Source organism: Saccostrea echinata, unplaced genomic scaffold (genome assembly GCF_033153115.1).
Source record: "Saccostrea echinata isolate AGI-Se365-2 ecotype Australia unplaced genomic scaffold, CSIRO_AGI_Sech_v1 ptg000004l, whole genome shotgun sequence".
NCBI classification, from domain to species: domain Eukaryota; kingdom Metazoa; phylum Mollusca; class Bivalvia; order Ostreida; family Ostreidae; genus Saccostrea; species Saccostrea echinata.
The window spans coordinates 6861203-6889072 of record NW_026889753.1 but is presented as its reverse complement, the minus strand read 5'-3'; the positions used below and the strand labels follow the sequence as shown (position 1 = coordinate 6889072).

The 27870-nt window shown below is 33.8% G+C and overlaps 1 protein-coding gene across 1 annotated transcript; it reads right to left on the bottom strand.

The window, feature by feature from the left end:
- Window positions 1–285: 285 nt before the first annotated feature.
- LOC133179288 (transmembrane matrix receptor MUP-4-like) lies at window positions 286–26974 on the bottom strand. Its single transcript, XM_061314075.1, has 12 exons — window positions 26863–26974; window positions 25312–25872; window positions 25057–25185; window positions 14083–14145; window positions 13854–13880; window positions 11390–11500; window positions 9147–9182; window positions 8916–8945; window positions 8034–8153; window positions 7887–7952; window positions 2488–2607; window positions 286–494 (listed from the first exon to the last, which is right to left on the bottom strand). The coding sequence occupies exons 1-12, from the start codon at window positions 26972–26974 to the stop codon at window positions 286–288; spliced, it is 1584 nt and encodes a 527-aa protein (XP_061170059.1).
- Between the last annotated feature and the right edge of the window lie 896 nt (window positions 26975–27870).

The window sequence follows — 27870 nt, the reverse complement described above, 5'->3', positions numbered from 1 at the left end:
AGAAGAAGTTAAAAATGTTCAAAAGTTAACGCACGACGACGGACAAAAACAGATAGCAATAGGTCACCTGAGTGACTCAGGTGACCTAAAAATAAAATATATATTAAACATATAAATAAAAATCACTTACGTAGGGTTGCAGGTGTACTTGTAGCTATAATAATTATTTATTTTTGCAGTTAAGATTGACAAAACAAAATTATAATAATAAGCCATATTTTAGAAAAAAAAGTGATGAAGATTAAGCTGTAAACTATGATGTATCTTTGAATTAAGCAGAAATATTTAATACGCAGTATTAAAACATGTTAAGAAGTTCACAGGCTTACGTGTACAAAAAGCACAGAAGACCCTGCAGTTAGCCTGAGCCCAAGTCTGGTTTTGGAAACATACGACTGGTCCTCTGTCTTCACAGTCGGGATCGACATTCACACAAGGTGGTTCTGTGGTGGGCGCCGGTGTAGTGGTGGTGGTAGTTGTGGTGGTGGTCGTCTCTTAATACAAAGTATTGAATGCATTTAAATATTCTTACTTTTAAGTCTGTTTCAGTAATTATTACGATCAATGGCACTGGATTTCTTGTTCTTTTTAAATGATCAGAATTTTGATGTTTTCTGATTGGTCTAGACTCGCTCCCCTGAGGTGTACCTCAGGCTGAGTTAACCTAAAAATAAAGTTCCGGAAGGTTTATTCGATTTTTTTCTTTTACATTTAACCAACTCTTTTGGATTGAATTTTTAAAGGTGTCGTTGTGAATGTAAACATGACAGAAGCCAGAAACGAAGAGATTATTGAGTTCCTTTATTGGTAATGGTTGAATTTTCATTACTTATTAATATTGTTTTTCATTTTTTAAAACAATAGTAAAACTGTGCAAATATATTTATTTGACAAAAGCACATCAAATTTAGAGTGTTAATATTTGTTGGAGACAAGAACTATAATGATAAAAACGTTGAAAAATTCATGATTATTTAATATAACGGTTATTGACTTATAAATCTGGTCTGCTCGTGACTATACAGACCTGGTCAGCTGCAGGTATTGGTAATAACCTCGGCCTTCGGACTCAGTTAACCAATACCTTACCAGTCCATATATGTTATTTTTTTGGGACTGCCTTTGCATTAATTGTCTTTGCAAACAGATATACCAAACCTTGTCCATTAAATTATATATAATTTAATTTTGTTTGTATTCTAGCCTCTGATTGGTTAATATCCAAAAAGGAATACAAATTATTTCTGTATAACCTGGTTTGGTATGGGGACCCACCCCCACCCCCGACAACCAGCTGAATCATCTGTGTCCATTCAATCCTCTCATTTCCAGTCCTCGGGATTCATGGAAAATTCCAGATTTAATAAATGTACCTTTAACTTCAAACAATAATTCGATCGTACCACATGTAAACAAACAACAAGGCTGCTAGGCCTATGTATCAGTTTTTACCTCCCCTCGCTTCCCATCACTTCCGTTACTACGGTTGTATTACTGAGTGGCAAATTTGAACTGATAAAAAGCAACGAAATTTTACACCCATAGTTATTTAATGATTTTAAAATTAAATTATAAGGAATGACTCTAATTCTTGGCCAAATTATTCGAGTATAACCTGGTTTGGGTCAGTTTACGCTGTTTTATAATCCGCTTCGCGGATTATAAAGCGTAAACTGACCCAAACCAGGTTATACTCGAATAATTTGGAAAGCGTAAACTGACCCAAACCAGGTTATACTCGAATAATTTGGCCAAGAATTAGAGTCATTCCTAATATATATATATATATATATATATATATATATATATATATATATATATATATATATATATATATATATATATATATATATATATATATCCTCTGATTGGTTAATATCCAAAAAGGAACACAAATTATTGCTGTTTAACCTGGTTTGGTATGCCCCCCCCCCCCCCCCCCGACAACCAGCTGAATCATCTGTATCCATACAATTCTCTCATTTCCAGTCCTCGGGATTCATGGAAAATTCCAGATTTAATAAATGTACCTTTAACTTCAAACAATAATTCGATCGTACCACATGTAAACTAACAATAAGGCTGCTAGGCCTATGTATCAGTGTTTACATCCCCTCGCTTCCCATCACTTCCGTTACTACGGTTGTATTATTGAGCGGCAAATTTGAACTAATAAAAAGCAACGAAATTATAAGGAATGACTCTAATTCTTGGCCAAATTATTCGAGTATAACCTGGTTTGGGACAGTTTACGCTGTTTTATTAATCTTAAATCTTATAAAAGCTTAAACTGACCCAAACCAGGTTATACTCGAATAATTTGGCCAAGAATTAGAGTCATTCCTAAAGTATTGGGTTTAATATTAAATTCCAAAATCATATTAAGAATATGTTTCCGACAAGCTTGTCTGCAAAATGTTTGGAGGTTAAGGAGCATTATCATTAATCTATGAAAATGTAGCCGAGTAACATTTTAAAATCCTGTACCTTCACAGAAAAGGCAAAATTTGGCACATTTTTTCGCTGCCCAGTCTTTGTAATTGAAGCAGATAGAAGGTCCATAGGACTCACAGGAATGTACAACGTCTTCACATATGTCATAGTGCACTGAAAATCGACAATATTTATGACTTTTAAAATAAATGTTATCTTTGGGCACAAAAAGACGGAACCCCCCCCCCCCCCCCCCAAGGTAGAAACAACATTCTAGCAGGAAATTAATGTTACTTCCTTGTCGTATTATGTGAAGTTTATTTGCAAAGATTCTGCAAGTTTGGGTTAAGTGTTTTGTAGAAATTTAACATGTCCTTACATCCCTTCCAGTGTAACTCAATAGGATATATTGAAAATAGCATAAGCACACACACATACAAATTTATTATGGCTTTAACGTACTTTTCGTATAAGTATCTCTTTCTAAAATATCTATTCTAATATTAATGTATTACAAGCTGTTTTAAAAGCACGAGGTTCAATAATCCCTGCAAATAAGCTTCAAACGAAAAATCATTTATTTAAAAACTTATGGAACTGATATTTTTTCCTAAATACAACACTTATATTGACCTTATCACATAATCTTATCACAAGCAAAAGCACGTTAAAAAGAATACGGTTTACCCTTTAAAGGTGCATAGACACAGATTTAAAGTTTATATTTCCTCAAATTTTCTGTATGATATCACAACTTATATGTTGCTATAACATTTCACACGAAAATAAAATTAAAAACTTATTTAATCTGGAAATTATTGAAACTACGAATTTTGGGAGGCGTTTGATTAACACATTCTTGCACTTTCACAATTTTTAACTTTATCCTTAATACTTAAGCGAAGTAGCAATTTTGTTGTGTATTAATGAATAATATTACATCTATAATCCAGAAATGTGCGAAAGCAAAACCCACTCACTTAAGTATTGTCAGCCCGTGCTCAGTGTTGTGTAGTTGTGTACAGAGTTTAACAAATTGAATACACCCGTGAAAGATAAACTGTTTTTGTAAACAGGGCAAGGGCTCTGTTGTTGTTAATGTTTACGTTTCACCGGGTGTGTTCAATTGTTAAACTCTGCACACACCACTGAGCACGGACTGACAATACTGGTGAGAGGATTTTGCTTTCTACATTTCTACTCTGAAATTTCTGCATTATAGTTTTAATAATTTTCATTAATAAACAACAAAATTACTACTTTTCTAAAGTAATAAGGATAAAGTTAAAATTTGTGAAAGTGCAAGGATGTGTCTACCAAACGCGTCCAGAAATTCGAAGTTTCAATAACTTCCAGATAAAATAAGATTTTTATCAAATTTTCGTATGAAATGCTATAGCAACATATAAGTCATGAAATTACACAGAAAAATTGAGTAAATATTAACTTCAAATCTGTGTCTAAGCACCTTTAAATCTCCTGATGATTAATGCATGAATAACCGAGCTTCGAATGTGTTTTTTTTTTAAAGAAATGACCAATACATAGAAACACCTCTATACTCGGTAACCTTGACCACTATCTAAATTTTAACATAGTTGTGACACACTTTTAAACAGCATTCGCTTTGGGCCAAATTTGAGCTTCTATAGCTTCTCTACTACAATCGTATCATTCATGTCACTGGAGATGAAACCTTCAAATAGTACATGTACCGTAAACTCTCGCCTATAAGTCGGTCCGCCTATATTTGAGGTTATTTTGGAGGGATTTGTCATTGACCCGCCTATAAGTCGGTACATTTTTTTGCCAGGATCGGTGGACAATTTCAAATCAATGCTCTAATGTTTTAACATGTGTTTCAAATAATATTTTGAGAAATTACGCCGATATTTTATCTCTCTTTTTTCTTCTTTTATAAATTTCATATCAGTACTCTAATGTGTTTACCTGTGTTCAAATAATATGTTAGGATATGACATCGGTAATTAATATTTTTATTTTTCAACAAACCAAACCACTACCATTTTAGTTTCTTTCTATACTGTTTTGTTTAAGCGTTAAATCCCTTGTCTTGTACATTGTATATTTCATACATCGATCTCGATCATTGGCGGATCTCTGTTTCTTTGGCATGGTGATAAACTATGTAACGAGTCTCCCAACATTTTGATGATATTTAATTAGGAGGTGCTCAATGTCCAAGCTATATCTATAGTTTTTAATAACGCTATGTTTGATCTTTTATTAGCAATTATCGTCTCTTAATCACCTGTATCCCTTACCTGACACCATGTTTATTTAGTGGCACGCGCCCCGAGAAAATTGTGTACCACACATGGGAAGCATTTTCATAAACAATCGACTTTTAATAGACTCCAGAATAATATTCTGAATTATTTTTTAAGAACATCATATCTGTTGTCAAAACATATAATTATACATTAATGCTAAACGTATTATATCAGGTTCGCAATTCTATTTTACCGATAAACGATAGATTTACAGTAAGTCACAAGTTAATTAAAGAAATATTTTTGTTAATAATTAATAAAATAAATAATATACACTTAAGATCAAAATAAAATCATCAAAACATGAAAATACTTTTACTTTATATATAATCTTAGAATACTTAAAAACGGGGGGGGGGGGGGTAATATAATACGTCCAGACATTTCTCAACGATAATCATACGATAATACTACATTTCGTCGTCCAGAAAAATACCAAGCTTTTGATGACTCGCCTATAAGTCGGACATAGAGTTTTGGACCAATAGTTAACTCCCAAAAAACCGACTTATAGGCGAGTATATACGGTATTTACAAACTAACTTGAAAATATCAGACATACAAAAATGATTAAAAAATTTCTTGAAAGTTCAATAAAGAGAAAGAATTGAATACTGTAAATCAACTTTTATTCGCCAGTGAGAAATATCCGCGAGTCTCGCGACCTTCTTTTACTCGCCAATGTTTCTCGCCGCGAATCAATTATTCTCCAATGAATTTATGCAGAATGTGCAGTATGTTCCCTCGGTCATGAAAATTAGAAGTCGCAGATGGATTCTAAACTGGAGAATCGTGAACAAAAGATGTCGCGAATAGTGGTCGGTTTACAGTAGTTTTTACTATTGAAAACTTAGTATTCTTACTGTAGATTCCTTATTTTACGCGAGTACTTAATATCGCGAAATGTCCCAAGGGCGTCAAGTCGCGAGAACAATAATTCGCGAATGGGTGATTTATCTAGAGATTTTACATACATTAAAGCACCAAGAAAATAAAAGCGAGTAATTTTATTTCGCGAGTGGTGCTTCTCGCGTAATTACTCGATAATTTATACCGTATATTTAGGAATCTACAGTAGTAGGTAAAGGACAATGTACGGTAACAACCAAATCTGTCCCCGCATTTGGTATAAAAATAAAAACAATTAAATTTGTGAACTTTAAAATTGAAAAGTAAAAATGATGCTCGTTTTATAACTTGCATTGTTTACAGTGTACATGGCCACAAAAGAGTGACAAAGTAATACAATTCACCGATTTTCCTCAGTTTTGATGAAATTGCATCAATTTGAGATACTTCTTATCTCGGAAAACACAGAGCACAAGCTTACCTACCTGAGATTTTCATACACAAGATGTTTCTGATTCTTATGCATGAACTAATATAAATTTGGTAGATAAGCAAGTTTGTGTTCTGAAACAAATATGCTTTAAAATTGATGAAAATTAGAATAAAATGATAAAATTCGAAAAATGGCGAATTTTTGCGACCTTACTGTGATCTCCGATTACTTAGAATCAATGTTCATTTGGTAACAGGTTTTAAATTATGTTATTTTACACCATTCTAAGAGACACTCCAAACCAGGGTCCATAAACGGCCCTTAATCTATCTGAAACTAAACTGACGGCTAAACAAACCCTATCAACAGCACACTGCTCACTTTAATAGAGCAATTTTAATGCCATTAATTTTAATATAATGTTATTATACGCAACGTAATGTAATTTTCCAATGATATCATTTGATTCACGTTATTTTTATCAGCGAAATTCTTTCAAACTTGTCAAATCTAGGGGGTTCGACATGAACTCATATTTTGAACTGATCGTTTAAGAAAATTAGCGAAATCAATTTTAATAGCTGTTTTCGATAAATTATTTTTTAAATATTGAAAATAATGTAAACAATAAGAAAAACATTCCTGAACATTCATCAATTTGTAAAATTAACAAATAATAAAATCTTATCATACCAATTATTTTTATGACGTTCAAATATGAACTTTCGTGAGACCTGATTAGATAATTCAAGCAATATCTATTGAATAGGCTTAACTTTATACGTTTGTTTATTGCAGAACATCTGCAAGGAATATAATTAACATTTCATTATAGATTTAAGGCAAAGATTCTATTAACTTTTTCCAGTAGATATAATATTATTAATTCTTTAATATGTAACTAATTTAAAAAAAAAAATTATTTTTGACATTGATACAAATTATATTTGTATCAATTGTGTTTGTATAAATTGATACAAAGTATGACCGCCATTATCTAAAAAGAACCTCTTTCCGTACACCTGAACGTTCGGCAAATACATGTAGCCATCTCAAATATTTTTTTCAGGAACCTTACCTCATTTTACGGAACCTGTGACAGCTAAAACAATGCTTGTTAGGTATGTATATTCGAAGTTTCGGTTAGCGATTATTAATAAGTTATTTATGATTATGATTTATATGTATGTGCAGGTAATCATTCCACGTAAATATAATTTCTAAAACGAAGCAGGCTATCCAAAAAAAAAAAAAATAAGTTGATGATACAATGATATCAACTATCTCGTTTAAAATCAACATTTCGCATTGTCTATGGTAGATATACAATGATCTTGTTCGCAAATACAGTCAATCGTTAGGTCGAATGTTCACTGACATCTTTACTGCAATTTCTTAGGCCATTATTTTAATTTTGGATTGTCCAAGGATTTTTTCCCGTTTAGCCGATCATGCAAAGGGGCACACACCAGGCATGATGGGTCGACAGGGGATATTTACTCCTGTATAGCACCTGATTCAACTTTTTTCAGAAGTCCTTGTTGACTCTGCTCACAACTTGTATTGTTTATGTAGGTTTTGAGCATGATCACTGCTCGTTATCTAAACATTTAATTTTTTTTCATTTTACTTTAGACGAAGGGACGATTTTCCGGATTTATATTAAAAAGCTATAATTTATAATACCATACAGTTATCTTATATGTAGATGTAAAATTTCCAGGCAAAATAATTGAGATATATACCAGAAAAAAGATCAAAGCCAGGAACATTATCTTAGCATAATCGCTATATTGTCTTTGAATAAGTACATGTAACAATTTTTCAATTTGTCATGTACTCATTGGTCAATTATTGAAAGACAGTATTTGACTCACATGTTGTAGAGGGAGCGCTAGTTGAGGTTGTTGTAGCTGATAATGGAGGGGGAGAGCTGAATGTATCTACAAAAGAAAACTACACTTATACATCCAATTATAATGTGACTAGTTGTGAAAGCATTAAATGCAGTATTATATACCTACCATGACATATTCCACAGGTCTTTCTACAATTGAAGGTTGACCAATCCAAATATCTGTTACAGGTGTTACTGTCACGGGCAAGGTAATCTTTGCAGGTAGGCATTTTATCCTCACATGGTCCTATGAAATGATTTATACAGTGTGTTGAATCTCTTTAGATTACATAATGCATGATGATAATGTATAGAATTTATCGTTAATAATGGTGACTTTTTGGCAATTTTCATGTTGCAAAGTTTGAATTTTCTGCTACCAGGCATAATTCAAAAGAAGAAGGTACGGTTATAGCTGTATTGTGCCCTACCATTTAATGTCTTCAAAGATAAATCAGGAAAGAATATAGCAGGAAGGAGTACCATTCTGGAAATATGATATCATAAATTTGATGCATTTCTCAATTTCAAACAGAAAAGGCCACCAAATGACCCATTTCAAGGGTTATTTTCCTTAGGAAAATAGTGTCCACAGTCGTCGCCCACTTTAATTTTTGGATATGTTGTGTAAAATTCTTTGAAAAATCACATATGTCAAAATCTTGGTGGGCGATGGCTGTGGACAATATTATCTGAAAGAAAATTCCATTGAAAATTGGTGTCTTCTGCAACTTTTTAAGAAAATACGGTAAAATATACAAGTTTATGACGTCACAATTAGCATTTATAAGGTCATGTGAGAAAAATGATTTGTATGATCTTTCTGCATGGAATTTCAGTGATTCAGAAAGCATGAGTTGTAACTTTTTACATCAATTTCATTTTTAAAGAAATACACAGGGCAAGATTTGTATTGAAACCGTACCTTGTTCTTTACAACATGACACAGTTTTGAAATCTCATTTTATTACTCAATCAGAATGTGATGGCTGTTCAGTATATTGTTTACCTGCAACAAGAGGCGGGGGAGTTGGGATAACTGTAATTAAAAATATTTGACGTTTTGAAAGATTATTTACAAATCAAACTTGCCTTCTTAGGACCTAAAAATATACCATTCATAATTATAGGTAAATATTAGCATTTTATCTATAATACTTCTTTATACTAGTTACTGGAACTGTTAACTTAATATGTATTTTGTTTACCAGATGTACGTTCTAATTCGAAGTTTACAAACCTGTTGTAGTCACTGGTGGTGGTGGAGTGGAAGGTGCTGAAAATATACGAGATCATTGATAAGTAGCAATATCATTAAAAGTGTTAGTTCATCTTTCTTTCTCAAACCTTAAATGCATTTCCTTCATATTTAAAGGGCCATGATCTACACAAAGCTTTAATCTACATATACATATCAAGTGAATTATGGTTTTAATATTACATTGATAATTTGCAGCTGTTTTTCCTTGTGTATTGTATTGCGTAAAAAAATGGAACATGTTTGTATTCACATCCTCAATGTATTGTTCTTGAATGTTTCGATGTTAAAATGTTCAAAGGCAATTGTTTGAACGAAATCGAATTTACAGTACATGTATATAAAGACTGTATAAAAGTTTACCTTACCTGTGCCGAAGGCTCAAGTGAGATTTTTTTTTTATCAAAGAGTGTCCAGCGTCCGTCTGTCGTCTGTAAACTTTTCACATTTTTCAATTTCTTCACAAGAATCACTGGGCCAATTTCAACTAAACCTGCCACAAAGCATCCTTTGGTAAAGGGGATTTTAGTTTATTCACGGGAAGGGCCACGCCATCTTTCAAGGGGATATAATTAATAATTCGCGAAAATTTGGTGGCATCATTTAAATATGTTCCACTAGGCAAAAAAAAAATGAAACTTATGTAAAAGCTTCATTACGTACTCTATATTCAAGTTTGTTCATATTATAACCCCGGGGTAAGGCGGGGTCACAAGACGGGTCGATGGTTTACATGGGAATATATAGGAAATGTCTTCCAAATCTTCTTCTCGAGAAAAGCTAAGCCATGATTAGTCATATTATTATAGAAGTATGCTCAGGTAGCGTAGATTCAAGTTTGTTCCAATCATGACCCCTGGGGGTAGGGCAGAACCATAACAAGGGGTCAAAGTTTTCCATCTTAGGAATATATAGGAAATATCTTTAAAAATCTTCTTCTCAAGAATAGTTTAGCCATTATTAGGCATATTAATATAGAAGTATCCTCAAGTAGTGTACATTCAAGTTTGTTCAAATCATGACCCCTGGGGGTAGGGCACAGACAAAACAGGGTGCCAAAGTTTTACATATATGTAGGAATAGATAGGAAATATATTTAAAAATTATCTTCTCAAGAACAGCTAAGCTGTTATTAGTTATAGTAATGTAGAAGTATCCTCAGGTAGTGTAGATTCAAGTTTTTTAAATTATGTCCCCCGGGGTAACGCGGGGCTATAACGGTGGTTCAAAGTTTTACATAGAAATATATAAGTGTTATGTTTAAGGGGCATTTGCGTAAACGAATCGAAAGTTTCAAATAGTGGAATGACTTTACAACCCTGGACTAGCCAAAGGGTATATAAGACAAAACCTTGGGAATGTCAAGCATTCAGAAGTTAGCTGAAAAAGTTGGCGGTTGAATCAGCAATAAAGGAGTTGAAGGTAAGAGTAAAGTAAAAGTAAAAAAGTTATAAGCATAAGTGGCAAGTATCCTAAGGAACCGATGTTAAGTTCTGGGTGTAGTTAATCTGAAAAAGATCGAGACACCCGGTTTTTAATCTATCAGTAAGAACATAGGGGAGAAACACGGTACAAGTAGTACCTTATCCAGTAGACCCCCATGGGTTTTGGGGCACAACAGAAAGTCAAAGTTTTACATAAGAATATATAGGAATCATCTTGAAATAATCTTCTGCTCAAGAACAGCAAAGCCATGACTAGTCATATTATTTTAGAAGCATCCTTAGGTACTGTAGATTCAAATTTGTTCAAATTAAGGGTGGGGCCATCAGAGCGATCAGAGTTTAACATAGGAAAACATATGGGGGGGGGGGGGGAGATCTTTAAAATTCTTCCGCTCAAAAACAGCAAAGCAATGATAAGTAATATTGATATGGAAGCATCCTGAAAGAGTGTAAATTTAAGTCCCCCCCCCCCCTTCGGAAACTTTCCAATACTGAACTGATTTTCTTAGTCAATGTGCCCAAGTGAGCTAGGGGTCCATGGGCCTCTTTTTAAAGGGGGTCTCTTTTTTCCTTTACATGTCCATATAAAAAATTTGATGTCTTTATGGTCCAATCAAGGCAAATAAAAATAGCTGATAGCATCTATAATTGTATTGCGGCAAGAAGACTTTTCCTCCAAGGCATCGTTTGGTTCTCTTATCTGATGCATAAACGACAAGTTTAAAGAGCAGTAACTGATTAATTATCCTTACTGTTAAAATTTAACAAAAAATTACAAACCTTTACAGAAGGCACAATAACGAGGGCAGTTTGTATCGGCCCATTGTCTGTAGGTTGAACAGACGGACAAACCATAGTCATGGCAATTCGAAATTTGATCCATACATATTCCTATAAAATATAATATAGAATATGTGATTTGTTAATGTCTCAAGGGCAACATAAACCTATATGTAAAAAGAAAATGACTAATGATTTATCACTACAAGATGATTTTAATTGGAAACAAGTTTATATTAATCTTAAAAATCTAACAAAAGATACAACATTGTTTTTGGTTTCAATACAGAATTTTACATGGAATACTTAGTTTGAACAAATATTTGTATTTTTCAAACTTGTTGATAATCAACAATGTGCACTGTGCTCACAGGAACCTGAGACACTTAGACATTTATTTTTTGAATGTGAAGTAGTTAAGATAATCTAGCTGGTTATCCTTAGAAGATTGGATTCGACAAAAATCTGGTAGAATAGTAGAGTTTAATATACAAAATGTAATACTCTGTACTATATAGATTGATGTGGGTTTAAATATGATTATTGTATTAGTAAAGAGATATATTTTTCAAACGTCAAAAAAGAGTACCATTTTATTAAATGAATTATTATTGTACCTCAATAATTAATTTATTATAGAGAAAAAATTATATGGTGAGGAATTATTTGAAAAAAGATGGTCAAATTGGAAATGTCTCTTTCAAGTATGATTTAGCATAGGAGTTTTTTATTACTAATGCTACATTATTGTAAACTTATGTAATACAGATACTTGTTTCATCCCTCTTCCATGTGTACTCGTCTGTATGTGAGTGTGTGTCTGTATGTGAGTGTGTGTCTGTATCTGTATTTAAATAAGTGTTTGCTTCTGAATATAAATGTAATTTGTTTCTGAAAAAAAATTCAGATAAGATATACTTAAATACTTGAAATGTTAAATAATTTGGACTAGATAATTGTTAATAATAAATTTAAAAAAAAACCATGGCTGTTGTTATATTACATACGTTGTATGTAACAACAATTTTAAATAAGGAAATTCTTTCGTTGTAGCGTTCAAAATTGATATTTAATACAAGATATTGTAAGTTTATTTAAAAGATAATTTTTATCACAATATACACGCGTAGGTACACCAGCATCATTTGATCTACAAATTTACAAGTACAATTTTGTTGATATCCCTATGATTATTGTTTTTAGTACAAGTTTTTACATGTTAATGGAAACGTACACATTACAAGCTATAATATATAGACCCATGTAATATAAAAAATAATGTATACATTTTACGTATTCAAAGGTCTTTGTCTTAGTCTAATTGACCGTTTCATTTTACTCTTTATTGATTTACTTTTACAATTTTCCCCATCTCAATAAACATACTCCTCAACTGGTGACTGGACAACAAAGGGGCAGTGTTAATGCGTATACCTTTATAATGAAAACATTGCATCTTTGTAATGCTTGATATATATACTAACACATTTCCCTAATCTACACCACTATAAGTCTTTTCTTCATTGTCAATATCTGCCATTTTTACTCATAACTTTTTTCTCATAAATTTTACTGATAGTCTTACTAGGCTTACTGGAGATGTGGCGTGCTACTGATACGTCCCACTCAGCGTTCTTACTTACTTTATTGGATATTAATTTCGGATATCAGAACAACTAATGCCCCTATCCAGATGCTCTTTTTATGCCCCCCGTATCGAAGATTCGGGGGTATATATTTTTTGCCCTGTCCGCCGGCTGTCTGTTTGTCTGCAAAAACTTTAACATTGCGCATAACTTTTGATTGGTTGAAGCTATGGCCTTCATATTTCACATGTGTATTCCTTGTGACAAGACCTTTCTTCGGGTACCATCATTTTGACCTTGACCTTGGAGTTTGACTCAGTTTGCAAAATGTTACCGAACTTTAACTTTGGCCATAACTTTTGAACGGTTGGTGCTAGGGCTTTCATACTTCACATATGTAATTGACAAGACCTTACTTTGGATACCAACAACTTTGACCTTGACCTTGGAGTTTGACCCAGTTTTGCAAAAACTTTAACATTTAACATGTTAGTTCCTTCCTTCGGATTTCTTAAAATGCTAAACCGGATTAATAAAAGAAAGGGTTCAAGGTCAATGACATGATGTACATTTCGCACAACTGTATTGTAAACATGGTTTTAATTCGTCTTTTTCGCGCTGCAGTTTATATTCATGTCGTAACAAAATAATTCTTTTCCAAATTTTGTTAATGAATGTTTTGTTCTTTTTTCCCCTCAAAACTGCAGAAAAACCATGAATTAACAATTACTGCCTCCTTTTAATTTTTAAAGAATAATAAAAAATATAATAAGTAAATAGGATTAAAAATCACATTCCTTACTCATCCAATGACAAAGAAATCGACGAAAAATGAACATTGAGTGATACCATTGATACCTTGGTCGTAATGAGCATACCTTGAGTAATCAGGGCAGGTGTATTAGCTGTAAAAGGATAAAAATTTGCATAATTATCCATCTCTAAAAAAACAAATTTTGACATTATATTCTGATAAACACTTCAAAAAGAATTCATGGAGCTTATTTGAAAAAAAAATCTTGATTTAATTCTGAAGCATACACTAAGTCGGCTGTTCTTAAAACGGTGCTTAGCAGCATTCTACCGATAAGAAATTTCAGATCAAACAGATAAAAGGGTCTGTACCTTGTGTTGTGGTCACAGGCGCCATTGGTGTTGGCGTTCCTTGAGCTGTCGATACAAGAAGAATATATAAGATGCTAAATTCTTTTATCGTCATAAAGATATTTAAAACGATATCTACTTTAAATAATGCACGATTTATACCTATAATAATGTACTAAGGATTCACATTTTTTTTTTTAATATGTATGACCGTCCCGGAAGCTCGTTCGGTAGAGCGCTCGTTCGTGATCGGAAGGTCGTAGGTTCGAGCCCCAGCCGCGACTGACCTCAGTCGATAAAAAATAGGTAGCAACTGTTCCTTTACAAAGCGCTCGGCACGTTGAAGTGAAAGTTGCGAGTCCTTCGGATGAGACCTTTTAAAACCGAGGCCCCGTGTTCCTCACTGCTCAATGGCCCTGAGTGCCGAGAAAAGGTCTAAAGTAGAAAGCCCTTAACTGGTATTTGGTGACGTGGATACAGGAGTGAAATTTTTTTTCGAACGGGACGTAAAACACCATACAATCAATCAAAATGTATGAGAAAGTAGGTCTTCCTATAATATATTCTAACATGTATATATTAGTTACAGGAAAATTTGCATTTCAGGTGTTATGAGAAGACCACCAACTTGTTTGTTTCGTATTGTTAAAGGATATCCGATCCTCAGCCAGCGAGGATAACTCTCAAATTTATTATTTTATTTAAAAAGTCTCAAAATGAAGCTTGAAATTGAGATCTTTTCGTGCAACAATTTTCATTTTATGCATCTAAATATGATTCAAGGTTTTTTGAAGTCTTGTAAAAAGTTGACATTTGTACCCTATAAAATGAATTCATTTCTTGAGAAATTGAATTTCCTTTCGTCTAGCATTAGATACATGTACGACTGCTTATTAGCATGATATGAAATTAGTTGTAATATGTGATGTCTAGCAATGATAGCACAAGTTTTTTTACACTATGTATTACATGACAACTGAAGTAAAAAGAGGATCTAAAATACTGTATAAGCATAAAAAGATACAGTTTTCTCCAAATGCCTGGATACCTATATTTTTCTATCCTAAATTATATTTGTTGATCAATGTTCAATTAGAAAATGCATAGCTGGTGTTTTTATTCGCTTTTCCTGTAAATATATTTTAGATTTGATAATTTTCCCTATATAATATGATTAACTGTAATGATGAACTTTGAAGAAATTTCATGGGTAAATTAACGTTACTATGTGAAATCAGAGACTTTTTTGTGAGCATTTTCAATTAATAAAAAGCTGATTTTCAGAACCAGAGGATCGGACTACCTTAACGTCCCTCTTGAGAATTTTTCACTCATACGAGGACGCCACTACGTGCCGGTGGAGGGCTCAAAATTTATACCTAAACATGGCACTCAGAGCCATTGAGCAGCGAGGGATCTTTTTCGTGCCAACACCTACTGCGACACAGGACCTCCGTTTATACGGTTTCATCCGAAGGACCGGTCTCCACGTCCTGCAGTGGATTCGAACCCGCGAGGTCAGGGTCAGCTTCTTACTTTGCGACTCTAGAGCAGACGCTCTATCCACTGCGCCACGCGGGCGACACCAGCAATTTGTAAATGAATCTAATGAAAGTTGAGTTAAGTTTGATGTCGTGTTTGAGCTATTGTCCAACTTGCGAAATTGATGAAGGAGAAAATGAAAATAAAATTTAATGATTTGAAATGTTCATACAATGGAACCTATGATGACTTTAAATTATGTTCAACATGCTGTGGTAAGAGAGCTTACTCAGATATTCTGCAGTGAAAGAGATCGAAAAAAATGATAAAGTAACAGCTCATAAATATTTGGTAATCTGTCAGGAGCTCATTGGTGCTTAAGGAGGCTGGGGGTCAACAAATTAACCATCAGATATAACTTTATTTTTTAGATATGATATCTTAAGGTGTCAACTATCATTTGGCACACAAAAATTTCATACATTTTAGTTTTAAAATTTGATCATTTTTGTATATCTTTATATGGAGCTCTTCTTCTAAAGGAGATCAATATAGTCTAAAAATGGCCACAACCACCCAGCCCTCTTAAAAAATTCTAATTGGTTCCAATAGTTGTGAATTCAAAGGACAAGATAGACAAAGACAGGCTTGAATGTACATCTTTCAGAACGATTAAATACTTCATAATTTAAAAAAAAACTGTTGTCCTTTTTATAACTAAAAATGAGAATAGATTTTATTGATAAAGCGTATATATTTCTAAATACCGATTCAGCATTTAGTAAATTATGCACTTTTAAACCTTTTCTTTAAAATACGTTTTGTGCATAAAATCTAAAATTGTATAAACGTTAATATTTATAAATAGTTCATGCATCGTTTGCATATCATTTAGTTGCCTCCTTCGCGGATCGAATAGGCGAAAAATCAGTACATGCTTAAAGGAATATAAGGAGTATAGTAAAAGGACTCACACATATGCATTTAAGCTGGAGTTCCCCATTGAGTAAGAAGAAGTGAGATATTTGTGATTGACCAATATATTCTTAAATGATTACTTCTTGATTTTTCAGATCGAAGTTGTTGGATTTGTTAATTTTATTTTCCATGGCATAAAGTTTAAGTGTATATCACAAAATTTCAATAATATATATGTATATATATATATGTATATATATATATATATATATATATATATATATATATATATATATATATATATATATATATATTACCAAAGAGCATTTATGTAAAATTTTTACAAATGTGTTGGATCAGCATAAGGAATTTTGAAGTGTGCAATTTCATACTGAAATGTAGTTTTTGTAGCACTATGAGTCTTAATGTTGTCAAGGATACCAATATACTAGTACTTTTAATCCAGTAAAATTCAATTATATTGTGTGAAATGATAATACTGAAGTAATATATCTAAAAGTGTTTTTATTTTATAAGCAAAACAGCAAGTCCGAAAATGCGTTAAACAAGTTTTCACTTAGATATTTTAGATACGGAAAGGAAATTTAAATTTTGCGACAGAATGATAGCCTAATTCTATGTAATTTTCATTCACAATCGTCATCTATTAAGGCATAATATCAAATCGAACGACATTTTCGCACCGCTATTTTTGAATACAGGGTGTAGGGGTTGATATGGATTGTGTGAAGACCTACATGTATTATATAAAGTCCATGCCGAGACAGAGACAATGCAGCCATAGCCCAATTTAAAATAATTAACTAGAGTTTAGATAAGCTAATTAAGGGAAGTTTTGTTCCCCCGCTTGCAGAAAAAAGAAAAGGGTGGAAGGACTGAACGGAATGCAGATGTAGAAAGAAAAAAAGGTTTGTCATGACCTTAGGTTTCATCGGAAGAGCTAACAAAGAACTAAAGGTATCATCTGAAACTATGTATGATATTTATATATATATATATATATATATATATATATATATATATATATATATATATATATATATATATATATATATATATATATAAAATAAAAATCCAAAAAATCACAAAATATTTTCTGCAAGCGCTTTCGCCATGTTAGGCTCTTCAGGCAGTTATACAAATGTCAGGTAGGTTACCTGGTAACGTCCAAAAGCAAAAGTTCATTGTGACGTCATAATAGATCAAGGTAGCGTAAAGTTGCCGTATTAGATAATGTACAATGTAACATTGTACCGATGACGGGAAAATAGCCTTTGTTGTGACACATAACCCACGAAACAGAAATATCCTTATGGACGCTAAAACATTCTACCCAATTTTAGAACAATCGGAAAATATGAAAAGTTTAATACAACCAAATGATATTATCAATAGTCGACGACAGGCACCCAATCTTAAAAAAATTGTTAACCAAAGCCCGTTTTACTACACAGGAGGAAATTCCAACCATTAAAAAATGCGGAGATCCAAGATGCGGAACGTGTACATATTTAGAAGAGGGAAATAGAATCCAACTTAAATCAGGAATGGAAATTAGAACCAATTCACCAATGAACTGTAAATCCGAAAACGTTATCTACTGTGCAATCTGTCCGACATGCAAAGAATTCTATATTGGACAGACGGGGAAACTAAATGCCCGGGTTCGTGTACACAAGCAACAAATTAAAGACCCTAGTGTGCGTAATACACCATGTTGTGAACATTTTACAAAATGCGGCAAAGGAATATTTAAGATTTTCCCTTTTTATAAACTTCCCAATGAAAATGAAAATCTACGTTTGGCAAAAGAGGACTACTTTATCAAACTCTTTAAACCAAAGCTTAATCGAAAATGATACATTATTATATAACATATTGTAAGATTTTATGCATATTATGTGTTCAAGTTAATGCAATATTTGTACATTATCTAATACGGCAACTTTACGCTACCTTGATCTATTATGACGTCACATTGAACTTTTGCTTTTGGACGTTACCAGGTAACCTACCTGACATTTGTATAACTGCCTGAAGAGCCTAACATGGCGAAAGTGCTTGCAGAAAATATTTTGTGATTTTTTGGATTTTTATTTTTAATACACCCAGCAAAACTGTACCGGTTCTTCATTTTGTTTTTGAAATTATATATTGATCGGTACATGAATCCAGGATGTCACAAACCAGAGCTAAGACGGTAGCGGAATCTAACGGAATTGAACGGATTTTAGAAGAAATTTCAGAGAAAATTTCTACTCTTTGTAGTAAGTATGAGAATCTTACTACTGCAATTAGAGATATGGAGGAACTGAATCGCATTTTTCGAGAAGAAGTCCAAATTCTATTATCTATTAGGAGTGATGACAACGATGGAAATATTATGGCACATAGAGATAATTATGCGACTAATGCACAAGATATAATTCAACAATGGAATGAAATAAATCTTGAAAAGGAAGCTTACAAGAAGAGGAAACAGCTGAAAAGGGTATGGTTTAAACTTCTTAACCAACGGAAACAAGCGTATTGGAATGCTATCAAGAATGAAAATCTTGCAGACACCTACGAAAGCTGGAAAAATGAAGAAGAAATTGTTTTCCCCAGGAAATTTAGGATCAAAAACATCGACTCGGAATCCAGTGAAGAAACACAAATTAGAATTAATTTAGCACTGCAACGATTTGAGACGGAAATTACATTACTTCGACTGAGAGTTCCTAAATTCAAAAATCAGTTCGAAAATTGTGATAAAAACATGGCCGAAGAAATATGAAAATGCAGTAATGGCAAAATGGAGGAAAAACTTCTAGAGTTATGGCTGAAGGATGTGTCAAGAGAAGAGGAGAAATCACAAAAATTCTTGGAATCTAAAAAAATGTGGTTAGATCAATACAAAGAAAACTACGGCAATGAAATAACCAAAGCTCCCAATAAATCAAAACCAAAAAGCAGGTCAACCATGAAAAATTCCAGTAGAAAAACTAGAGACAACCTCCCGGAAAGAACATACAACAGATTTACCAACTCTAGATCTAGATCAAAGACACCTCAACAACGTCAGACATCATATGCAGATGCTGTAAAAAATGGTAATAAGTTACCTAAGCGAAATGCCGAACACAGAATACCAAACAACCCACGAGGATTTACCTCAAAAAATCAAAACAATTATGCCCCGATCAGAGGAAGATTCAACAATATGAGAACCAATCTTATTGGCGGAAGACGACAAAATGGCGGCCCTCAAAATCAGCCATCACAGGATCATGAGATTAGAGAAAGACGGCTCAAAATTCGAATAACAGAAAATATTTTTTAGGACCACGCCAACCTCAAAGGACACGGAAAAAACAAGTGACTTTTCGTTTCAAGAATCTTTAGAAAATAAATCAACAGGTCCCAAAATTATTAATCTCTCAAAGAGAGATTTAAATGACACTGAAAAAGAGATATTAACACGGGGATTAAAATTTACACCAACACCAAACAGGGACGAAGTGGACTTAATTGCTGATACGGACGAGTTTTGTCGCAAATTACGTTTAAGAGAATATTTTCAAAATTCTTCTTATGACGATGAATCACTTGCTAGAAACAAAAAAGGATTTAGACCACCAATAAACAGAGACAAACATTTAGAAGAATTTATAACATGCCTTAAGTCCTCCGCTCACTCTAACAAAGTAGAAACAAGGACAAAAAGTAATACATCTAAATCCCAACAAAATGCTATAAAGAATTTACGGAATGATTCATCTATAATTATAAAAGAAGCCGATAAAGGAGGCGCTGTTATTATTATGGACAAACTCCATTACAAGGAAATGGTGTTAAACGAGCTTCAAAACTGTCGGTTTTATAGGAAATTAACCACTAACGAGGATCGTCACACAATGCTCAAAGTTGAGAAATTAACTAAAAAATATGCCGACAACTTAACAAAAGATGAAATTGATTTCTTAACACATTTTGAGTTGAAGTCTAGTAATTTCTACGGATTACCAAAAGTCCACAAATCTAAGGAAATCCAAGAAGCAGTGAAAAATTGCGATAACGCATATATTAAAATACCTCAACCAGCTGACCTTAAAATACGTCCAATCATCGCCGGACCTGCATCAAGCACTCAGAGACTGAGTAATTTATTGGACATATTATTGAAACCTCTATGCAAACTAATACCTAGCTTCGTAAGAGATGATATGGATTTCCTTAATTTTATTCCTCAAAATGTAGACCCAAACACCATTCTCGTCAGCTTTGATGTAACAAGTTTGTACACAAATATCCCACATGCTTTAGGACTGGAAGCAGTAAGTTACTGGATAGACAAACATCCGGATATTATAAATGAACGATTCTCAAAGGAATTCATTTTAGAAGGACTTAAGTTAGTTCTAGAAAATAATCATTTCCACTTCAACAATGAGTTCTATCTACAAATAAAAGGAACAGCTATGGGGACAAAAGTTGCTCCTTCATATGCAACCTTGGTGATGGGATACTTAGAGGATCAATTATATGGGAAAATACCGGAACTCTTTGATGACGACTTTGGTAACTATATTAGAAATAATTGGAAACGTTACCTAGACGACTGCTTCATATTTTGGACCAAGAGTGAAGAAGACTTAAATAAATTCCATTCACTTCTTAATAACCTCCATGATTCTATACAATTTACAATAGAAAAAAGTCGTGCGGAACTTCCATTTTTAGATCTTCTTATTATAAAGAATGGATCCTGTATAACTACAGACTTATACTGTAAACCTACGGACACGCATCAGTATTTGGATTTTAGATCGTGCCATCCATCCCACACAAAACGTAATATCCCGTTTAATTTAGCACGAAGAATTTGTACAATTATTACAGATAGAACCCTGCGTTCTAGACGTTTGGAGGAATTAAAAATATATCTACGACGACAAAACTATCCAATTGATTTAATCAACGCTGGAATAGACAAGGCGTCCAAAATTCCAATAGAGAACCTTAGAAATCCACGTCGTGTAGATGACACCACCGATGACGGGAAAATAGCCTTTGTTGTGACCCATAACCCACGAAACAGAAATATCCTTATGGACGCTAAAAGATCCTACCCAATTTTAGAACAATCGGAAAATATGAAAAGTTTAATACAACCAAATGATATTATCAATAGTCGACGACAGGCACCCAATCTTAAGAAATTGTTAACCAAGGCCCGTTTTACTACACAGGAGGAAATTCCAACCATTAAAAAATGCGGAGATCCAAGATGCGGAACGTGTACATATTTAGAAGAGGGAAATAGAATCCAACTTAAATCAGGAATGGAAATTAGAACCAATTCACCAATGAACTATAAATCCGAAAACGTTATCTACTGTGCAATCTGTCCGACATGCAAGGAATTCTATATTGGACAAACGGGGAAACTAAATGCCCGGGTTCGTGTACACAAGCAACAAATTAAAGACCCTAGTGTGCGTAATACACCATGTTGTGAACATTTTACAAAATGCGGCAAAGGAATATTTAAGATTTTCCCTTTTTATAAACTTCCCAATGAAAATGAAAATCTACGTTTGGCAAAAGAGGACTACTTTATCAAACTCTTTAAACCAAAGCTTAATCGAAAATGATACATTATTATATAACATATTGTAAGATTTTATGCATATTATGTGTTCAAGTTAATGCAATATTTGTACATTATCTAATACGGCAACTTTACGCTACCTTGATCTATTATGACGTCACAATGAACTTTTGCTTTTGGACGTTACCAGGTAACCTACCTGACATTTGTATAACTGCCTGAAGAGCCTAACATGGCGAAAGCGCTTGCAGAAAATATTCTGTGATTTTTTGGATTTTTTATTTTTAATACACCCAGCAAAACTGTACCGGTTCTTCATTTTGTTTTTGAAATTATATATATATATATATATATAAGGGATGTGCGGACTAATTGAATGAATTCTCTAAAAGAAATCAAATTGAGTTTTAGTGTTAATTCTTTTGTGATGTAGGCACTTCCTGTTTTAATCCACATATGCCACTGTTCTGCCCATGCAAGAAGCACGTGGTCCAGGCGGTCACGTGACCTGCTCCGAAGCGTACTGTTCACAGCAGCCCAGAGATTATTTCTTCTCACTCACACAGGTTATTTTTTTTATAAGAATACTCAATTCATTACAAAATGTCCCAACAAGTAAATAGAATGAGTCGATTAGAATTTCCTTTCCTTTTATGAACATGGTGTCCATCACAACGTTGGTACGTCATGTATCTAGTGTGGAGCAAGTATGTTGTTATATTTTTCAACTATTTCTCTAACTGTTATTCAGCGATCTTTCAATGAATTTTTATCTTGTTCTTTTACGTCAAAATTAATAGGGGTTGCCATAAATATGTCATTAGGAGTTACGACATTTGGGGGGGGGGGGGGGGGGAGGGCAGAAGCTGAAGAAAACTCGTGAAAACATATTTTGCAATGTATAAATTTCTGATCTTGATCTATTGAACTCAAAATCAAAAGGTGTCTTCTTTAGACAATACGAAGTTGTGAGTAAAATATTAAAGGCTTTTTGATATATCGACCGGAGACGAAAGTGTTCCACACAAAATGTATCAATTTCTTTCTTTTACTTTTTGACTTCAAAATCAATTCTTTCTTAAGCCTAAGGGAGTTGTGTAATGATTCCGGGATTCTAAGGTACGGCCATGCGGAGTTCTCAATTAGTCACTGTTCACATCACGTGACATTGTGTATATATATATATACTGAAACTCCGCAATCTGTTGTTATAGTTGGAAAATAGCTCTTGAGAGCTAATGTTTTTTGTTTTGATTTACCCGACTTTAAATAAATATTATCTTATTTTATCATATTGTTGATGACTTAGCTAAGGAGAGAAGATGAGAGTAAGTTTAGTACATAAAGTCTACGGCGATTATTCCTCGCCTATTTTACAGTTAAGTGAGAGGATTTGGAAGGTCATTTGAGGTTTGCCAAAACCAGTTAAGGCCTGCCACGGAAAGGTTGATCTCCAGTAGAGAGACTAGCCATAAGTATTGTGTCTCGTCTGCATTGGATGAACAGACCGTCGTCCAGACTGCTATACTCATTGTCCGTCCTGAATAAGGCATCCTTTAGTGAGTGTAGTAGTTGAAGGGCTATCACATATACTGTCCGTCCTGAATAAGGCATCCTTCAGTATATGCGGTAATCCGAGGGCAACTGGTCTTTTGTTTCAATCTTTTATAGTTTGCCTCTGATTATTAGTGATTTACTATTTGATTATTGTTATCCTAGATAAGGTTAGGAAATATTTGTATATTTCGGCAATCCGCTAAAATCATACCAATTATTTCAAATCAATTAATGTTGAACACCCCAAACCCTGGAAATGACCAGGTACGATCCAAGTGTTTTATGTAAATACGTTACAGTTGTGATATACAATTTCATCGCAAAAGTCCAAGGGCTTTTTGAGATACCTTCCGGAAACAAAACTGTGTTACACAGACAACGTATCAACTTCTGACCTTGATATTTGACCTCAAAATCAACGGGAATCCTCTTTCGAGCAAATATGCAATTTCATTGCAAAAGTTCCAAGACTTTCTGAGATATCATCCGGAAACGAGAGTGTTACACACAGACAGAATGACTTTCAGTGAAAGCGGGGGACAAAATGAGTAGAATTAATTTTAAGTGATAAGATACAAAGAGGTCAGTAGAAAGTAAAAAAAATGATCAATTTTTCGAATTTTCTTATTAATCAAATTTTCAACAATCCTAAGCAAAATTTTGTTTTAGAAAACACAGGGCGCAAGCGTGCCTATCAACAAATTTACAATTTTTATTTGCAGTACTTTTGGATGCTTCCTGAGTATGTAAAATCCCAGGAAGGTTTGCACTTTTTGTTTCCCGAAGTGTAAAGTATCTCAAATGTGACGAAATTCCATCAGCTATGAAGAAACTTGATGAAATTTTCCATTCTGTCACCCTCTAGTGGCCTCCATCATGTACGCTTGGAATCTAAACCAGTGTTGGTTTTAATATACACGTCATTTCAAATTCTTAATTGCAAACGATTACAATTTCAAATGTGTTCTGTTTTTAAATTAAACGTTGATTAATTGATTATATGGTAACGTTCCATTTGAGAATATATCACTCAAATAGAGACGTCACCATATAATGGTGAAGGGCTTTAAATTTTGACCTTTACTCGGTCATTGAGCAGCGAGGAATCGTTATCGTGCCAACGCCTGCCGTGACATGAGACCTCGGTTTTCAAGGTCTAATCTGAAAGACCCGCAACTTTCACTTCAAAGAGACGAGGATAAGGAACAGTTGCTACATATTTTTATCGACTTGGGGCGGTCGGGGTATGAACCCACGACCTTCCGATCAAGGAGCGAGTGCTCTACCGGGCCAAATTCGGCGTCTGCATACCTTGTCCTTTCTTAAAGAAATGCACTGAACAAATCGAACATTAAAGTCAAATGCCGTATTAATATTACATATGAAGATCATTATATGTGTATTACCTTGACAGTATCCACAGTACAGTGGACATTTATCTCGTCCCCACTGGGCGTAAGTAATGCAAACAGAATGACCATAGCTTCCACAGTTAGTGATGTGGTTGGAGCAATATAGACTGCTGTATGATAACGCTGTACAAATGTGAAATTAAAGATGTTAATACAAAGACACAAGTAATGTTTCAGTAAGTAACTATGCACTTTATTATGTGATTTATCCAGTTATCTGACTTAAAACATAACATGGATAATAGTTACCTTCGCAAGTTTTATTTCTCAGCTCACTTTGCAGTAAGTGAAGGGCATCAAATGAGGAGACATGAAAAACATGCTGTGGATCAGAGGCTATATTCAAAAGTTCCTGTTTTGAAATGGAATTTCCAACACCTATTGCAAATGTTTTAACACCGGCTTTATGAACAAGGTTTGCTGCTTGCTTTGTTGCTGTAGGTGAAATGGACTGACCATCTGTCACTACGAACATAACGTCAGTCACAGGTGCCCTGTCACCAGCTATTGGGGTGAAACTGTGCTGAATGGCATAGGTGATCGCGTCAGCAGTATGTGTGGAACCAGACATATATGGAATTTTATCGATGGCATTAAGAAGGTCTGCCTTAGTATGATATCTTTTTAAGTTAAAGTTTTCACGGACTCTGGTTGCAAAAGAAACGACACTTATTTGTACGTTGGAGGGGCCTATGTCAAACTCGTTTACAAAATTTTTAACGAAGTTTAATTGTTCCCTAAAATGACGCGCTCCTTCGCTTCCAGAGGAATCCAACAGAAAGACAATATCAGCTGGTTTCAAGTTGCAATCTGAAAAGTAAATATTGAACATAAAAGTAATAGAACTTCTAGTCTCCTTTTTGATTTTTGGAGCAGTAGATGAAGTATGAATAGAAAATACACTTGCGTTTGTCTTTTGGTTGCACTTAACGCTACTTGAGTCCCCGAAAGACTAGCTCCAGATTCAATCTGTGAAAGGTTAATATCACAACCCGTTTTTATAGAAAAACACAAGTTGATGTGACCGTCCGGGACAAATTCATGAAAACGAGATAAACTTCAGATTTATTCATATTGCAAAAATATATATATATTTTTTTTTCGTGATTATTTATACTGGCCCCGAATTTCTTTTGCGATAATGAGTCATGCTATGAGTAGAAATAGTTAAAATATACTTCTAAAAAAAAATCCTTAAAATATAACTCATGTCAAGAGTGAAATACCTTAAGGCGTTGATTTTCTACTAATTTTCACTACGAATTTTATCTTATCAATATAGCTGTCCCAGGGCGGGTGTGACAGGTTGACACGGAATGCTTACTCTTCTTGGGTACCTGTGTCCGTCGGTCCATGATAAGCGATTTGTTATGGTTACGGGATTTATGAGACTGATAACTGTTATTTTTACCTTTTTCATTCTTTAACAATCCATGCACTGGAGAAGAAAGCTTCTGCGTTATACAGGAAGCTTCGAAGGACTCCACTTATACACAATAAAAACTTAGTTTTAGTTTCCTAGGACAATTTAGAAAGCTAGTTCGAGTTTAAAGTGACAACCCTAATACTAGATGTTATCTATTGAAATTACCGAGTTATTGAAATATTATTTTATATATATTTAACTTCATAATTTTTAGTAATGATTCACAGCTCCTTTAAATACGTCATCAATTAAACTACATCTTTTCTGTGGTCCTCAGCTATATATTCATTTTGGCATATTAAATGCTCTTTGAAATTGAAAATATATTTCAAAAAGAATAAAGATTCCTGGAATTGCTTTTATAGTAAACTTACGAAGGAGAGGATTTGGTGTACCCATTGGGTTGGTAAGAATGTTACTTATGCTGTCCATCAAGAATCCATTTGCCCGTAAACAAAGAAAACCAAGAATTAAGAAATAAATCATTTTTACGGTGTTTCCTTTTGTCCCCTTTCACTGGTTTCGTAACACTAGATAAGATCTGATAGGTCACGATTGCTATAATGTTCCATCCCAAAATAAGGTCAATCCTACGTTATAGAATAAAATAACGGTGTCAGCTATGAATTTGTTCTTTTTATCTTTAAAATTTATACGGCATTGAACTTATTATCTTTAAATTTTATGCGGCATTGAACTTATTAGGTCACCTGAGTCACTCAGGTGACCTATTGCTATCTGTTTTCGTCCGTCGTCGTCCGTCGTGTGTTAACATTTGAACATTTTCAGCTTCTTCTCTGAACTAATTTCAGCCAATTTTAGCATAAAGCATCTATGTGTGAAGGGGAACGAAATTTGTGAATTTCATGTCCCTGCCCCCCTGGGGCCTGAGGGGTGGGGCTAAAACCACCATAATTAATGCAATCTTTAAAAATCTTCTTCTTTACTCTTGGACATCAAGCAGTCAAACTGTTGACATGATTGTAATAAGCATTGGGCCCTCTACCTATATTGTGAAATTCATGGCCCCAGGGTCAGGGTTTCTGGTGCTAGGGCGGGGCTATATAGATCATATAGTGAAAGTGCATTATTTCTTTGAAAATCTTCTTCTCTTCTCCTGGGTATTATTTAAACAAACTAAGTGCATGATTATGACAAGCAATGATGCCTTTTCCAAAATTGTGAAATTCATGGCCCCTGGGTCAGGGGTTCTGGTGTTAGGGCGGGGCTCTATTGATTATATAGTGAAAATGTATTAATTCTTTGAAAATCTTCTTCTCTACTCCTGGGTATTATTTAAACAAATTAAATACATAGTTATGATAAGCAAAAGTGACTCTACCAAAATTATGAAATTCGTGGCCCCAGGGTCAGGGGTTCTG

Bases quoted from the DNA above. Each gene is read 5' to 3' on its own strand.
- LOC133179288 (XM_061314075.1), bottom strand. From the start codon at position 26,974: ATGATTTATTTCTTAATTCTTGGTTTTCTTTGTTTACGGGCAAATGGA. The intron at 8,154-8,915 runs GTAAACAATATA...ATCATTTCATAG, and splicing joins TCCCCCGCCTCTTGTTGCAG to GACCATGTGAGGATAAAATG. The intron at 2,608-7,886 runs GTGAGTCAAATA...GTCGATTTTCAG, and splicing joins TAGCGCTCCCTCTACAACAT to TGCACTATGACATATGTGAA.